The 15,396-nt window shown below is 50.5% G+C and overlaps 2 protein-coding genes across 2 annotated transcripts; one reads left to right on the top strand and one right to left on the bottom strand.

Annotated features, from left to right (window-relative positions):
* Window positions 1-31: 31 nt before the first annotated feature.
* LOC116103023 lies at window positions 32-571 on the top strand. Its single transcript, XM_031388417.1, has one exon. It carries the CDS (start codon window positions 103-105, stop codon window positions 478-480), a length of 378 nt encoding a protein of 125 aa, XP_031244277.1. The 5' UTR covers window positions 32-102; the 3' UTR covers window positions 481-571.
* A 391-nt stretch (window positions 572-962) lies between these two features.
* Rnf40 (ring finger protein 40) lies at window positions 963-15,345 on the bottom strand. The gene is made up of 20 exons (XM_031388400.1): window positions 15,223-15,345; window positions 14,906-15,109; window positions 14,353-14,520; window positions 14,138-14,279; window positions 13,536-13,742; window positions 12,882-13,003; window positions 12,637-12,783; window positions 12,481-12,555; window positions 11,450-11,569; window positions 11,184-11,363; window positions 9,410-9,545; window positions 8,195-8,316; window positions 7,679-8,106; window positions 7,478-7,595; window positions 7,206-7,355; window positions 6,813-7,025; window positions 6,611-6,736; window positions 4,089-4,229; window positions 3,911-4,012; window positions 963-2,130 (listed from the first exon to the last, which is right to left on the bottom strand). The coding sequence occupies exons 2-20, from the start codon at window positions 15,035-15,037 to the stop codon at window positions 1,954-1,956; spliced, it is 3,006 nt and encodes a 1,001-aa protein (XP_031244260.1). The 5' UTR covers window positions 15,038-15,109; window positions 15,223-15,345; the 3' UTR covers window positions 963-1,953.
* Between the last annotated feature and the right edge of the window lie 51 nt (window positions 15,346-15,396).

The following is a 15,396-nucleotide window of genomic DNA, read 5'->3' as shown; positions in this document are numbered from 1 at the left end:
GTTCTTCTAGCTCAATGTCTAGTCTCTATGATGCAATATCCTGCGTTTCCCCCACCTCTCCCACCCCAGCACTCCAGCTGGGGTGGCTTTCATGGTGGCCCAATGTCATCTCCTGCCGCTACTCGAGCTTCCCCCGCGGCTACTCGTGCTTCCGCGAGCGTCCCCGTCACTGCCAGCTCCACACCCGAGGTCACCGTAGCTCGCATCTCTGTCTCCAGTCCAACTTGGTTCAGCCACTGTGACCCCACAGAAACTAGGTGCGGTCAGATAGCAGAAAGGGCCCGGAGTCCTCGAGAAGGCAAGACTACGGAAAAGGCCGAAGAGCCTAGAGAAGGTACTACTGTTGCTAAGCCTGGGGCCACAACCATGGCTATGACTGGTGCTCCCACGCCCACCTCACCCTTGCTTAGCGCAGGCCACGGAGCTAATTCCAGCGTGACTGCGGAGAAAGCGCCACCGGAAGAGCCAACAGCACTCTGAACCCAGATACAGTACTCCACGTTTGAACAAACGGTTTCCAAGGGTCCAGCTAACGGCTCAAGCAGGCTACAATGAAAATCCACCCCGCTAAGTTGTTCGTGGTCTGTGTGTTCGCAGAGTATGGGTGGGTAAAAAGCCTACAAGTAAGACTGAAATATGGTCTTTGGCCACAGCAGGGAAATTTGGCCCTTAGAGGTAAAAAAGGACTACATATCCCAGGATGCAACCCACAAGGCTATTAATTCAAATGACCAATGCTCGCCAATGGCATGGCCAACCCTTAATCAATGGCTTTTCCATTGTGAAGGGTGGTAGGTGGGGGATGGCCGAAAGGGGTGGGCTCCTTGCAAACAGGTCGCTAACCCAAGTAGTTGTTGGGTGGGCTGGAATGGGTTCTCAAATGTGTTCAGCTCCCAACCAACCCAGGGAAATGCTTGCCAGGTGTAGTATGGAGACTTAGGTTTAGACCAAATGGACTGGCTTCTCTGCAGCCTAGGGTTGGGTATTTATTCATAACAATTAGCAGCCCATACACAACACCTCTAGAGCAGAGGCTGTGAGTCCAAAAGCTCCTGGAGCTATCTGCAGCGCCATCTCCCAGCTCCACCTCCCAGCTCCACTAGGTCCTGTCTCTGGTGTTCAAGACTGTCTAGGCAGGTACCACAGGGAAGATCAGTGAGGCTTGCTGGAGGACAGGCAAAGCTCTCCTACCTGGAATGACTGGAAGTGCTAAGATTGTCTCTTCCCTCCTGGCAAGTTGCACCTCCACAATTAAGACCACCAGGATGAAAGAAAGCAGGGCTAGCGCCAGGTATCCAAGGGACCACCAGGATGTGTGAGGAAGGGTAAAGTGGGCTCGGGAGGAAAGCAGGAGATGGAAAGAGTCTGGCTAAAAAAATTGATGCCCCTGAATCAGACTATGAGGGGGCAGTGTCCATAATGGCAGAGCGTCCCTGAATAGGGCAGGCATCCAAGGCTGCACCTCCTTCAACACAAAAGCTACACCAGGTACAGGAAACTCTACTGGAAGGCTAAATCCCTGCCCAGGCCTGGGGCTAAGTGGGTGAAGAAAGGCTCCCTGGGCCAGGACCCAATGCTAAGCAAGTGGTCCCTCGTCATCACTGTAGGCAGGCGGTGAGCCCTTTCCTGGTGGAGGAATTCCCTTTTAGGGGTAAGGATGTATCTGTCTTCCCAGTAAAAACAGGTTTTGGTCAGCTCCCACGGTTACAGTGGGATGTTGTGAACCTGGGAGTCCCCGAGGCTGCAGATCTGACATTTAGGAAAAGATGGCATTCAGCTTGGTTAATCCCACCTCTCCTGCATGCACCAGTAGCCCCAAACCATCTAGGCACATAGGGGCTGGGCTCATAGAGTCTGAAAGGGAGGTTGGGGCCATTGCCCCTGGGGAAGTGGGGAGCTGGGGGCACAGCCCCTAGGGTGTATGGGTGTTTCAAAGTCCCCTGAGTTTCAGGTTCAGCTGATGTACACGCGGTGGAAGTCGTGGGCACCAAAGGCCGCGTTGCACTTGGGACACTTCCTCTGGCGGGCCTCATAGCGGCCCCGCACACATTCAAAGCAGAAAACATGGAAGCACTTGGTAAGCACAGCATCCTTCTTGCGGGTGTTACAGCAGGGGCAGGTCAGCCGGGCCTAGATGAAACGGACACATTAAGTCTGGAGCAGCTCTGACAGTTCCCAGACTCCAGGCTAAGCCCACCTGACTATAACTTCTCAAGGTGGGAACCAGCACAGCATGAATGAGGAGACAGGCTCAAAGCCAAGTTTTCAAAATTAGATGCAGCCAAGTTGCTTACACCTATAGTCCCCAGCACTTAGGAGACTGTGACCATAGTCAGCCAGGGTCACAAAGTAAGACCATCCTTAAATATAAAACAAAACCAACCAACCAAAAATACAAAAACAAAACAAAAAACCCCTCAAACAAACAAAACTAGAAAGTAGCAGTATCTAGGGTCTCATAAGGACAGGGGTCCAGCCCAAACTCCTGCATCTCTTGCCTCATTAGCTTTTTGGGGGCAAAATCCCCAACTGGTCATTTCTCTTCTCTTGTACCTGCTCAGTCACTGCTCAACAGGGTAGAACCATGAGAACATGCTATCTGCACAGTTGGTTAGACCCACCCCTATGCCAAGGCCCTGCCAAGCACTGTTTCCCAACTGCCACCAGGAGGCTCAGTGTCAGCTCCAGTCACTGCCTTCAGTGAGCACTGCACGACAAGTGACTGGCCTATTTGGAGTCCCAGCCAGCCATCTCAACTCCTCCAAATTACTGTTTCTCAGTCTCTCCGGACAGTGTTATCCACACTGGAAAGCCTTTCAAGGCTGCTGTCTTCCCTGACAAGGCCCAATGGGGGAATAGCTCATCACTGACTCTGCCATCTTCTCCACTATACAGTGGCCTGGAGACAGGGAGATCTGCACCCCTTTTCCACCCAGGTTCACTTGGCTCACTCCCTTCCTTCCCCCCCACCCCTCCCATCAACATTTTCCCCCTACTCCTCAGGCTTTACTTATGCCTGTCACTTAAAAGCTGAGACTCCTAAGGGAAGAACGTCCCCTATTCCTTCTCATGAGACAAGCCCTCACTGGGCAGCCAGAGTTCAGGGTGGCTTCCAATTCTGTTGCAGGACCCTTGGCTTCAAATGCTTTCCCAACCTCCAAGAGGTCCCAGGGGCACCGTGTTCTCATCACCTTGAAAACATCCACAGCATGTTCCTAATCCACTGAAGAGTATTGTTCTACCTAGTTCCTACATCCCAACCCTAGACCGCCCCGTGTCCTGCCTATTTTATCCTTGTGTGACCCATTCCTGAGCCCTGCAGTTCCACCCTAGTGTCAGCTTAGCTGATCTCGTCTCGGGTGTGTAGGGCTTAGCTATGTATAGTTTCTGCCTCTACCACCTCCCCTTCTACAGCCACTTTTGGCCCCACATCTGGCCACTATCTTGAATAAAAACCCTTGATGGGACTGAGGATGCAGCTTGATGGTAAAGTGTGTGTGTAGCTTATATAAGGTCCCACCCAGGCTTACTCCCAAGCATCATATGCTCCTCCCAAATAAAACAGCTTCTCTACTCTACTTGCCCACAGGCTACCAAGCCCGCCTGCATCCTTCAGGGTCTGCTGCTGCTCAACCGTCTCTCTCCTACAATCACAATGGCTCTACCTGAGGCCTTTCCCTTTACATAAGCTCTCACCTCCATTCTTCAAGCTGTGGGGTCTACCTTTGGTGACAATTCCTTCCAAAAAGCCTGTTGCTACACAACCCTCCTCCATCCCATCCCCAGGGTTACTCTGGAGACTTCTGTTGGGTTCTTACCATGCCCCTGACTCATCACTGAGATGGCAGAATTACTTTAAACTAACTGCCAGGGTGCCAGGTCCCACGGTCACCAGCCAGTCATATCCCACCTTGTACTCCTTGATCTCCTCCTGTAGGATCTCATCAGCATCTGCATAAACCTCCACTTTCCGCTGTTTCTCTAGTTTGCGCCGCAGCCGGGAAATGTCCTCCTAGAACAGCAGAAGCCAGGCTAAGGACCTGCATGTCTTCCACACTGGTAACCCACCAGACCTCCCTAGCACATACCTGAGCCCTCTTGAGGTTGAAGCTCTCTTTCTCTCGGGCAGCCCGGCTCTCTGCCAGGCAGGGCTGGATCTCTCGAAGCCGAGTCTGCACATGCTCCAACTGCACCTTCAGGTCTTCAGCCAACTGGGCTGCTTCTACTGCCTGGGGTGGGCAGGAACAGGAAGGAGAGGACCCTGTGCCCAAGCCTGGGAACCACAGTCCACTGAAGCTTCTGAACATCCCGAATGACTGACTGATATGCACCGGAGCTGACCCTGCCTTGTGGCCCTCACATTGCTTTCTCATTCCTGGCACAGTTCCTTACTGCATGATGGTGCCCCCTCTGGTCTCTGAGCCTCCACCAGGTTAGTCTCTCTGTTGCTATCAACTCTAATGTGTATACTGTCCCGTGGGACTCAGCTCTAAAGTCACATCCCTAAGGAATGCCATTATTTTTTCAGACAGCCTTAGTTTCCTTCATCAAAGTGTTTGAAGCAGGTATAGTGGCGTGTGTGTATTTGTTATTCTAGCAGTTGGGAGGCTGAGGCAAGAGGATCACTGAGAGCTTGAGGTCATTTTGGAATACAGTAAAAACTTGTCTTTTAAAAAGCAAAGTCTGAGTCGGGTGGTGGTAGCCTTTAATCCTAGCACTTGGGAGGCAGAGGCAGGCAGATTTCTGAGTTCGAGGCCAGCCTGGTCTACAGAGTGAGTTCCAGGACAGCCAGGGCTACACAGAGAAACCCTGTCTCAAAAAACCTTTAAAAAAATTATATTAAAAAAAAAACAAAAAACAAAAAACAAGCACTGGGACTCTCAGCACCCGGGAGCCTGAGGCAAGAGGACCAAGAGCTCAGGTTGGGCAGAGAGATTATCCAGTGTCAGTGGTTACACACGCTTGCAGGTCTGGCAGAGGGCTAGTTTTAGCTCCTACCCATATGACAGCTCACAGTTGTCCATAACTCCAGTCTGAGGGTATCTGATACCCTCTTCTGGCTTCTAAGTACATCAGGAAAGCTGAAAGCTTGTAGTACAAAGACAAGAGGCCAGCTTGGTCTACCCAGTGAGTTCTAGGATGGCCAGAGTGAAAGAGAGACCTTGTTCACATACACACACACACACACACACACACACACACACACACACACACACACACACACACGTTCAAATCTATCATCCACTCAGTAAGAAAAAGAGGAGGGGGAGGGGAGCAAGAAAACAACTATGGTCTGAAGAGATAGCTGATGGAGTGCTTACCTTACAAGTGTGTGGACCTGAATCCCAGAGCACATGTTAAAAAAAGAAAGAAAGAAAGAGAGAAAGAGAGAGAGAAAGAAAGAAGGAACTACCCAATGGCTTTTAATTTCTTTTTTTATTTTTAAAATGACTTCATTCAGTGTGTGTGTGTGTGTGTGTGTGTGTGTGTGTGTGTGTGTGTGTGTGTAGCTATATACAGCATGCCACACCTGTGGAAGTCAGAGGGCAACTTGTAAGAATTACTTTTCTCTTTCTGCCAAGTAGATCCCAGGGACAGAACTTGGGTTATCGGGTTTAGAGGCAAGTGTCTTTTCCCAGCTGAGCCATCGTGCAAACCTAGGTGAGTGGCTCCAGCAGTGGACTTGGGGACAGGACATGGAGTCCAACCCCAGCCTTACTCTTTCCCAGCAGCAGACTTGGGACATGGCATGGATTCCAACCCAAGCCTTACTCTTTCCTGGACAAGTCAGCTGACACTTCCTGAGCGTGAGCTTCCTCAGTTGTAGAACAGTTAACAAATCCTTCTGGTTGGGCTGGAGAGACACTCACTGACTAAGTGCTTGGTGCTCTTGCAGAGGACCCAAGGTTGGTTCCCAGCACTAATACGGCAACTTACACCTGTCTACAACTCCAGCTTTAGCAGATCCAACACTATCTTCTGGTCTCTGTGGGCACCTGACATATGCATAAGTAAGAACAAAACCAACCCCCCCACATACAAAAAGCCTTGGTAAGATTATTGTTGAGTTTATTAGCACAGGGCCAAAGCAGGCTAGGGAATTGACTCAGTGAGTACAGACGATGCAGATGTGAGGACCACAGCCCACGTCCTAACCCTATTACCCATGCCAACACCAAGGCATGGCAGGCACCACATGCCTGGAGTCCAGTGGAGACAGGCAGAGCCCAGGGATTCATTCAATCACTAGCTAGCCTGCCTGCCTCAAACAGAACGCGCCAAGTTCAACGAGACTCTGTTTCAAAACTAAGGCAGAGAAACAACTGAGGAGGAGACATCCTGATGACAATCCCTGTCCTCCATCCCCACCCTTGTGCGAAAGCATACTCACATACATGTACACATACAACATAGATGCACACAGCAATAAAATAAAATGGAATCAAGTATGCTAAGTACTGAGTACATAGTAAACATGCAGTAATGATTCTGAGGAGCTTTCCAGGAGTAGAGCCAAGCTTCGCTCTGTCTGTGGTAGCATGGCCAAGCAGAGACAGGAGGGAACACATAAGCAAATCACAAGTTACCATGTCCAAAAGCCCAGCCTTACCTTTCTCTTATTGAGCTCCAGGGCCTGGCTGCGCAGTGTCAGCTCCTTCTCCACACCCCCGAGGCTGCCCTGCAGAGCCCGTTCCTTTTCCTCAAGCTTCTGTACTGTCAACAGCTGGGCATCCACCTGAGGATGGGAAGCTCAGTACCAGGGTACAGCCTCTGCAGCCTCACTCACAAGCACCACCCTGCAGCTGCCCTACCTGGGACTTGAGGCCAAGAACCTGCTCGCCCAGCTCATCCTTCTCCTCTCGGAGAAGCTTGTGAATCTGGTTGGCCTTGATCCGCTCCGACATGAGCTTAAAGTTGGCGTCATCCTTTTCCCGCAACTGCTGGAGCAGCCGCCCGTTTTGCTCCTGCATGTCTTCAAAAGCCTGACCTGTTACATCCATCTCTGACAGCAATGCCTCCTCCTCCTGCAAGAGGGAAGGAAGGATGGAAAGGGAAAATGGTAGATTAACAAGATGGTTGTTGGGGAACTCCAAGAAAACAGTGCACACCCAGACCAAAATGTCACATGCTGGAGGCACTTAACAGGGAGGGCTAAGGGAATCTCCACATTCAGAAGCAAGGAGACTGACTACAGGGCATTTCACCTGCTTGGTGGCACCCAATTTGCGTTGCAAGTGTTCAATTTGCTCTTCTGCTTGGCGGATCCGCCGCAGGGCATCCTCATCCGCAATCTTCTTGCTTTCTCTTCGGTCTCTTTCTTCCAGCTCTCGGATGCGGCTCCGAAGCTCATCCACCTGCATCCATGAGAAGCAAGCCTCAGACACTGGTCCACACAGAGCACCACTATTAGCTTGCTCCATACAGCGAGAATAAAAACAAGCAAACTTGCTGGCCCAAGGCTCGGAGGTGCCCTTACCTCGGCCTTGGCCTTCCGTTCAGCTGCCATGAGTTGCACCTTATCCCGCTGTTCCTTGGGTGCTGACTTGTACATGTCCAGCAGCAGCTTCATCTCCTTCTGGCTTTCCTGAGCCTTCCTGGGGAAAGGTACAGGAGGGAATCTTAGCAGAACGAGCTGGAAGCTACTTGACAGGGCTATGAGACAGCAATAGGGTCTTACTTGAGCTCTGCGCGGAGACCTTTGAGCAGTTCTGACTCTTTCCTCTTGGCTTCCTCCACCTTGGCCTTTTCTCGATCAGCCCTTGAGAGAGCTGAGGCTGCAGGTGGGGGTCCTAGGCTAGGTCCTTCCCGTTCCCGAAGTTCTCGCTTGGGTCTGGCCTCAGGTTCACGGGCCCGGGAGGGCAAGCCCTGGGTTCCAGGGGTTAGGGCCTGGGCATCATCTTCAGAGGAAACCAGCTCCTCTTTCTTTACGGAAGCAGCAGCAGAGGTGGCTCCAGCCACTAAAGCCACCTCCTTCTTGCTGTCAGGGGTACCTCCAGGGCCTGGCCCACTATCTTCTTTCCCTGGGGCAAGGGCATTGAGGCCAGGGTCATCTGGGTGGCTCAAGTTGGGGATGCAGTGGGAAGAGCCACTGGCCTGTGCCCGGAGCTGTAAAAGACAGAAAAGTAGGAATGAGAGGAGCCACGCCTCACTAAGGTTGAGCTAAGACTTCCCCCTGGAAACTCCCTCTACTCACTTTACCAATCTCAGCCTGTACTTCTCGAAGTTTCCGCTTATATCTCTGGGCATCTCCTTTTAGCTGGTGGTTGTGGTTCTGCAGGCTGCTAATCAGGTGGCGCATTTCACGGTTGATAGGCCCTGGGGAAAGGTCAGCAAGTAAGCATGCACTGAGTCCTTCCAGCTCACAGAAGCTGAGCGGTGCTGTCCAAGAAGCAGACGTGGGCCTCACAGAGGCGGAGCCAGTTCCATGGAAAAGAACACTGTGCAGAGCACTCACGCTCAATCCCCAGCACCTACAAGGCACCTTCAACTGTCTGTAATTCCAGCTCCATGTGATCTGGCCAGGATCTTCTGGTCTCTGTGAGCACCAGGCACACATGCATAAGGTGCACAGACATACATGCATGCAAGCAAAATGCTTACACACATCAACATTAGTCTTTTTAGTTTCTAAATTTTATTTTGTTTGTACGGTGTTTTACTTACATATTTCTGTGCACCATGTGCATACAATGTAGTGTACTCAAAGGCCAGAAGAGGGCACTGGATCACTGGGAATTATGGGTACAGGCAGTCAAATCTGAGTCCTCTAGAAGAGCAAAGTAGTCAGTGTTCTTAACCACTGAGCCACCTCTCTAGCCAGTGAGGAGGTGGATAGGGGACAACACTTTCTTTAAAAAAGATTTATTTTTATTTTATGTGCTTTGCATATGAACTTTTGCTGGCCTGGAACTCACTATGTAGACAAGGTTGGCCTCAAACTCAGAGATCCTCCTGCCTCTGCGTCCCAATGCAGGGATTAAAGGTATGTGCCATCATGCTAGGTTTCCTGATTCATTTTTATAAAAATTTTTTTCAATATTTCATCTTATCTTTTCCTTTATTGTATTTTGTCCCTCTACTAGACTCACTCCACAACAGCAGAGATTCTTTTCTCTGTTTATTGGCAAAAGCCCAAAACGTAGAACTGAGTTTGGCTTACAAGAATACACAATAAATCTCTGTAAAACAAATCTTCACAGAGGCCATTGTGTCTCACAATCTGGTGATGCCTGCTCTCCACGCATCTCACAGGCTCACTGGGAGACAGGTGCTGTACTGTCTCCTGTGGGGGCTGAAGCTCTGAGAAAAGAAAAGGAGCTCTCAACTTATTATATCTAGCTAAGCAGCCATGGGTGGGTTGGTTCAGCACCCTTCTCAGGCCCACTTCTACCCAAATCCCACTACGTACCAGCCTGCTCGTTGGCCGCAAGGTTCTGTTCAAACTCAATGCGCAGCATCTCATACTCCTTGCGTACCTGGGCCAGGGTATCTTCCAACTGGATAACTTCTGTGCGCAGCTTCTTCTGCAGCCCCAACTCATCACTCTGTGGGTTTAGGTATTAAAGACACACAGCCCTATGAAAGTGCAACTACTCATTACTAGTCACAAAACCTGATGTTTGCTTATAAGGAAATAAAGCTGCCTGGGAGGGTGGCACAGGCCTTTGATCCCAGTACTTGGGAGATCTCTGAGTTCAAGGCCAGCCTCGTCTACAGAGTGACCAGGACAGCCAGGGCTACACAGAGAAACTCTGGCTCAAAAAGAAAAGGAAATAAAGCTAGGACTAGTTAATTAATCTTCTCATGTTTCTCCAGAAAAGAAAAGGACTTTGGTAAGTGAATCTAAGATAGATAAATACACCAAGCATGATGATGTATGCTTTCAATCCCAGCACTCAGGAAGCAATGGCTTGTGGATAATCTTGCACTAAGGGTTAGCCTGGTGTGTACAATGAGTCCCAGGCTATCCACAACTATGTACTGACACCCTGATAAAGAGATGGCTCAGCAGTGGAGAGCACTGCATGTCTTGCAAAGGATCCTAGTTTGTTTTCCAACCACTGCTGGGAGGCTCCTAACCCTCTGGAACTCCAGTTTCAGTGGAGGCCATTTTCTGGCCTCAGAGGGCACTAGGCACGTAAGTGCTGCACAGATGAACACACAAACAGACGTCCATACACATAGAAACTTTCAGTCACATGCACATATATAGCATGTTTTGTTTTTTTTTTTTCCCGAGACAGGGTTTCTCTGGCTGTCCTGGAGCTCACTCTGTAGACCAGGCTGGCCCCAAACTCAGAAATCCGCCTGTCTCTGCCTCCCAAGTGCTGGGATTAAAGGCGTGCACCAACACGCCCGGCAGCATGGCTTTTTTTTAAAAGATAAAAACTGATCACATGTACGCCATCCTTTCCGAGTCCTAAAATATTTGGCAATCCAGGTTAATCTCTTTAAATGTTGACATAATTAAAACCTAACAGGGATAAACTGCTTTCCTTTCCATCACTAGGCAGAGTTGCTGCTTTGCATTTGCAGCAGACAACAGCCCCGGGGACTTCCTGAGTCCTCTCACTGTTTCTCTTAGGAGAAAATGTAGACTTTGACTAGAGACAGATAATTATAAAATACCATTACCAGAAAGGGTTTGAATCATTACCACTGTTGACAGCTGGAGGGAGAGGTACTGAAGGTGTTTAAAGCAAGCTCTTTCTTGGACCCAGTTAGTACCAGTAAGCAGGAAATGAAGTGTCCAGAGGACACGCTGCTCTAAAGCACACTACTTGCTCCAGAACCAGATGCAAAGAAAACAGAAAAACAAAGCCACCTCCTTTCTATACAAGTTAAGTAGTCTGTGCTCCCCTCAGTGGGCTGGGATTGCACTCCGTGTTACTTGCATCTGAGTAGTAAACAAACATTAACTCTTTGCTAGCGGTGGTTCAAGTCCCACTGCAGCTCGTTGTTCTCTTAGCCCAGGTCTTACAAAAACCACTTATGATGGTTATCGGTACTTTTAATGACTAAAACTGGAAGAAAAAATATATACATCCCCTAGTCTCACCTCTGACCAAGGAACAATCAATACCCAAGGCATTCTCAGCAGGTACACAAGACCCCTTGGAAGCTCAGGAAGGTCTCAAGTCTAAAGGGCAGTTCTCACTGCCAGCCCCATTCCAAGACCATACCTCCATATGTTCAATGTGTCTCAAGTGGGAGTTCTTGGAGGCCAGCAGCAGTCCCCGGGCCTCATCTAGCTGGGTCTTCACTTGCAAAGACTCATTGTAGAGCAGTGAGAACTGGGCCTGTAGCATGCGGTATTCCCCTGTCTCACGAACTACCTCCTCAGGAAGGCTCCGCAGGGCCACCTGGGGGTGAAGATGTTCAGAAGGGCTGTGTTAGCACCAGGATCTGAGGTTAGTCCAAGCCCTTCCAAGTCTCAACCACAGCCTACCTTGAGACGTTCGTTGGTCCGAACAGCTCCCTGAAGCTCAGCCTGCAGCTTCTCTAGCTCTGCCATTCGGCTATTGGCCAATTCCTGATTTTCTTCCAGCTCTGCATTCAACATCTCAAACTAGGGAGTGGAAGGGGCTGTGGTAGGCAAGACCAGGAAGGGCAGTATTTTCCCCCAGTAGTCCACCATGCATCCCACCCAAGCTCCCTGTGAAGAGCATTTACAACCCACACTCCTCCTGAGGACTCCTGGGGAAATGGGAGGTGGTCAATCCTGCACAGGCATTTCTATCCCATGTTTTTAGGTTTGTTTTTTTTTTTTGAGACAGGGTCTCTCTGTGTATCCATGCCTGCTCTGGAACTCACACTGTAGACCAGGCTGGCCTCAGAAATCCGCCTGCCTCCGCCTCCCAAGTGCTGGGATTAAAGGCGTGCGCCACCACTGCCTGGCCTGTTTTTAATTTATGCTACTAGTTACCAATTTAAGTACTGTTTATGACATGTATGTTCCTTACATAGAACCTAATTTCCACAGATTCTTTATTATTCCCTCATAAGAAAAAGAGCTGAGTAAGAAAAGGTTTGATTTGAAGCTCTGTAAGGTAGTCCAAAGCCTAGCGTTTCATCACTTAGGAGGCAAGAACAGAAGCTCACAGATCTATATCCCTCTCAGCTACACAGGTTTGAGGCCAGCCTGACCACATCACGAGACCTTGCCTCCAATACAAAGAAGCAAACCACAAAGAGATTTCACACACATTGAAATACAGCATTAAGGCAGAGAGAGACGATCACGACAGGACAGCGCACACTCATTTTTAAAACAATCAACTAAAACTCGGGTTCTCATTCATCTTCTTCAATCTGCCTAGCTCCTAGCACTTAAGTTCTGGAATTATTTAATATACAAGTGTTAAACAAGTATATAAGTGAATGAGCGATGCCAGGACCCAGACTCTGATGAAGGTATGTGCCCTTAGAAAAAGCCCCAGGCAGAACTAAAGGGGTGAAGGACCAGAAGGCGCTGCTCACCTTCTGCATGCTAAGTGTGATCTGGCCTCCCTGAAAGCCTGTGGAGCTCCCAGACACGTAGTAGCCGGAGTTGAGCTGCAGAGAAAGAGGGTACAGTGAATGTGAAGGGCAGAAACCAGGGCCCCAAGGCCTCGATTGGTCCCATCACTCGAGTACCTGCTCCAAGGCCTCTGCCAAGTGCTTATTGAGCTTCTGTTCTCGCTTGCGCAGCTTCTCAATGTCCCACTGCAGGTCCTCCACTGTTGTCTCCATCTCTAGGACCTTGGTCTCTGTTGAGGTCACTTTATCTTGGAGCTCAGAGTACTGGGGGCAGTGGAAAGTGGCTTGTTTCTTCAGATCCTTAGATGGCAAAGTCAAACCCTGCCCGAGTTCTAACTGCACCCAAAGCCCCTGACTCCTACCTCCAACGAGATGCGGTGGTGTTTCTCTTGCAGCTGAGTGGCCAAGTCCTGTAGCCTACGGTTCTCTCTGCCGAGCTCCCGAGTGCGCACCCGCGCCGCCTCCCCAGGAACCTCACTGTCCCCTAGGAATGCAAAGCCTGGATGAGAGTCAGACCCTGGATAAGCAAGGAAGCCCCAGCTGACCCTGGAGTTTCTGTGCTCAGTATGATGCACCAGCTGCCTCACCGACTGCTTATGACAAACTCGGAGGAGTTTGTCCCTCAGGGAGGGACCATTCAGTCAAGAAATCGGACACTAGGGAGGAGAATTAAGGGTGGGAGAAAAAAAAAAACCATTGCCATAAAAAGCCTGGGCACTTGCCTCTCAGTGTAGCTACCAATAACTACCCCTGAGGTTGGTGCAAAGTTCCAGAGAGCCCCCCTGCTTGAAGGGCTGAGTCCCTGCCGGTATCAACAGTCCCTCCAGCCATCTCTCTAGAGTCCCACTTCAGGAACTAAAGTTGAAATCCCCATCTGGAACTAAGTTGTTCCAACAAGAACAAGGATGACATTTATTGGTAACTCTGGCCTCTAGTAATTATTGAGATCAGGGAGGGGAACTCTGAACAATTCAGTTCAGGGTGGATTTCTCTAGGGTAGCTTCCAAAGAACTAACCCCGGCTGTATACTCGCTGACAGAGTTCTTCCACCTGACGCTGTAGGCGGTCCGAGGCCTCTACCACCCGAGACACTGCAGCCTTGGAGAATTCCATCCGACCCTGCAACTGCAGCTCCACTTCCTCACAGCTGCTGGCGCCCAGTGCCACCACAAAAGCCAAGGCTGGCTCACTGAGAGGGGCTCGAAACTGCACTGGCATTGGTTCTGGAAGGGACAGACAGAAAATCCTCATAGGAATAAAAGGCAGCAGCAGGGACTATCAACCTGTACCAAGTTCCAGAATAAGGTCCTTGATATTCAATAGCTGCTGGGTAGTGGTGGTACATGCCTTTTTTTTTTTTTGGTTTTTGGAGACAGGGTTTCTCTGTGTAGCCCTGGCTGTCCTGGACTCACTCTGTAGACCAGGCTGGCCTCAAACTCAGAAATCCACCTGCCTCTGCCTCCCAAGTGCCGGGATTAAAGGCGTGCGACACCACGCTCGGCAGGAAGTCATTTTTTTAAACAGTAGGTGGGTTGGGCATTTCAGCAGCCCCTCATCAAAATCACCTCCCTCTTAAGACCTTTCTGAGAACATAAGCTCCCCAGGGCCCTCGTCCTACCCCTCAGATCTGATGTCCCTGGATCTGTTCGAGGGATCACATCACGGGCTAGGCCCTCTTGGCACCCGGGCGCCTCTGTCCCTGAAGACAGCTCCCTTTGATTCTCGTAGCATTGGAGAAGGGCTTCTACAGTTTCATCTAGCTGAAAGAAGAAAGAAGAAGAGGTTATGAATGCCTCGGGGCTTTTTCCAGTAGGGGGCTCTTCAGGCATCCACCTGGGCCCAGTAGCGGTTGACGATGAGGAGCGTAGCATCGTCAGTGGCCTGCCTCTTCTCCAATTTCTCAATTCTCTCCCGGAGCTCGTCCTCACAGGCTTGCCGCTGCTCCAGCCGCTCCGCCAGCTTCTTGTTCTTGAACTGCAGAACCTTGGAATCCATCTCCTCCTACCAGAACAGAAGAGGAGGCAGTGTCAGGCGGGACCTTGAACCATCACTGACACACAGGACAACTAGATTGAAAGAGGAGAGGTATAGCAAGGCTCAGACACTTGCAAAGAGAATATGTAAGTCAGGAGGGCTTCATATTCCGTCTCTGCCCCTACCTTTTTCTAACTCAGAAGTATATGACATATCACACGACTTATGGGAACATATGTGCTTATAGTTGAAGGCAAGAACGGCGGACTCCATAAAGTTGTTCTTTGATCACATTCACACCGTTGGCATACCCACCCTCACCACCTGTTTTGTGTATATACACATGTGCACACACAAGATTCTGAACACATTGGGAAGGGGCCAAATATGACTTTCGCAAAAGCCCACCAACCGTGGAAGAAATGCCCCCGAGACGAATGGGTTCGATCAGAGTGGTCGTGGTCTTCTCCTCGCGGTTCATCTTCTTCTCTGGGGGTCCTGAGCCCCCGTCGCCGGCGGCGCGCTTGTTGCTGAGGCCAGACATAGCGGCGGTGGCGGAGGGGCAACTCAGGGCTCTCCGGGGCTGGCAGGCGGGTGGAGGCGGCACTTCCGTCACCTGCAGAAAACAGAGAGCTGAGCCGTGGATGCGTCTGAAGCTCTGCAGTCCAGAGCGTGCCCCTGGACATATCTGCCGGACCCCGCCCCCATCGGCCCAGAGTCCGCACTTACGGTAGGGTCAGCCAAGCGCCACCATCTTGGATTTCACCGGACGTCACCGGCCGCCAGACGCACAGCGCAGGCGTCAGAGCGGCTCCGGATGTGGCGAAACTTATTTCCTGTTTCTATTGGTGGCTCTTGGTTCCGCCTTTCGAGTCTTTTAGTTCCCCCGCCCCCCATCCACCC

Source organism: Mastomys coucha, unplaced genomic scaffold (genome assembly GCF_008632895.1).
Source record: "Mastomys coucha isolate ucsf_1 unplaced genomic scaffold, UCSF_Mcou_1 pScaffold21, whole genome shotgun sequence".
Classification (NCBI taxonomy): domain Eukaryota; kingdom Metazoa; phylum Chordata; class Mammalia; order Rodentia; family Muridae; genus Mastomys; species Mastomys coucha.
Note: the sequence above shows the minus strand (reverse complement) of the source record. Positions and strands in the feature narration are given on the sequence as shown.